This window comes from Arachis ipaensis, chromosome B06, assembly GCF_000816755.2.
Source record: "Arachis ipaensis cultivar K30076 chromosome B06, Araip1.1, whole genome shotgun sequence".
Lineage (NCBI taxonomy): Eukaryota > Viridiplantae > Streptophyta > Magnoliopsida > Fabales > Fabaceae > Arachis > Arachis ipaensis.
The window spans coordinates 135790597-135791394 of NC_029790.2; the positions used below are offsets into that span (position 1 = coordinate 135790597).

Genomic DNA, 798 nt, shown 5'->3' on the forward strand with positions numbered 1-798 from the left:
TTTCTAATTATAAAAAATATATTATATATATTAATTAAAATCAACCGTTAAAATTACTAAAATATTATTATTTCAAAAACATTTGAGTTTTTTTTTTTTATATATTATACAGTTATAACCTTATCAAATGTATGCAGGCATTTCCCAAGGGTTCAGCCCTATCAATTGACATATCAAGAGCAACATTGAAAGCAATAGAAAGTGGAGAAGTACAAAAACTAGAAGAAGAAATGTTATCTAAAACCACTTGTGGATCTCCAAATAGCAACATTATTCAAAATGTTGAACTTGGTCCCCAACCATTCTTTGGTCTATTTGGAATTTGTGGAGGCATTGCTGTCTTTGGTTTTTTAGTCTCAATGGCTCCTCTAATTGGAAAGAAGGGAAAGGGATTTATCAACTATTTAGAAGGGACATCATCATTGTTACAAATAGGATTAGGCATAATAAAATCTTGTGTTTCAAAGAATCTAATAAGCAAGTACATAGCTAGTAGTGCTCCAATCCAAGATGAAAATAAGAACTTAGAGGATGTCTCAAATAAAATGGAGCAAAATGTAGTGAATATTGAGTTGCCAATAACAACACACCACCACTTATGATTCACAAAATGTATTAGCTCTAGGATCTTCAATGATTTAGATTTAGTTAATTACATTTATGCTAATATTGTGTATAGCATAACGTTTAACAAATTCAAAATAACCAATGTTTTTATCCGATTTCTCATTATTTCTTTTTGTGTTTTTTTTTTACTTTGATTAATTTTATCTATCTTATATTATAAGAACATAAGAT

At 28.2% G+C, this 798-nt stretch overlaps 1 protein-coding gene across 1 annotated transcript in view; it reads left to right on the top strand.

The window, feature by feature from the left end:
* LOC107647766 (glutamate receptor 2.9-like) overlaps positions 1 to 722 on the top strand; it is a 6250-nt gene extending 5528 nt beyond the window's left edge. Inside the window, exon 5 of the mRNA XM_016351814.2 lies at positions 138 to 722. Coding sequence (XP_016207300.1) covers positions 138 to 602 — 465 coding nt within the window. The 3' untranslated portion in view covers positions 603 to 722. The remainder of the gene's footprint in view (positions 1 to 137) is intronic.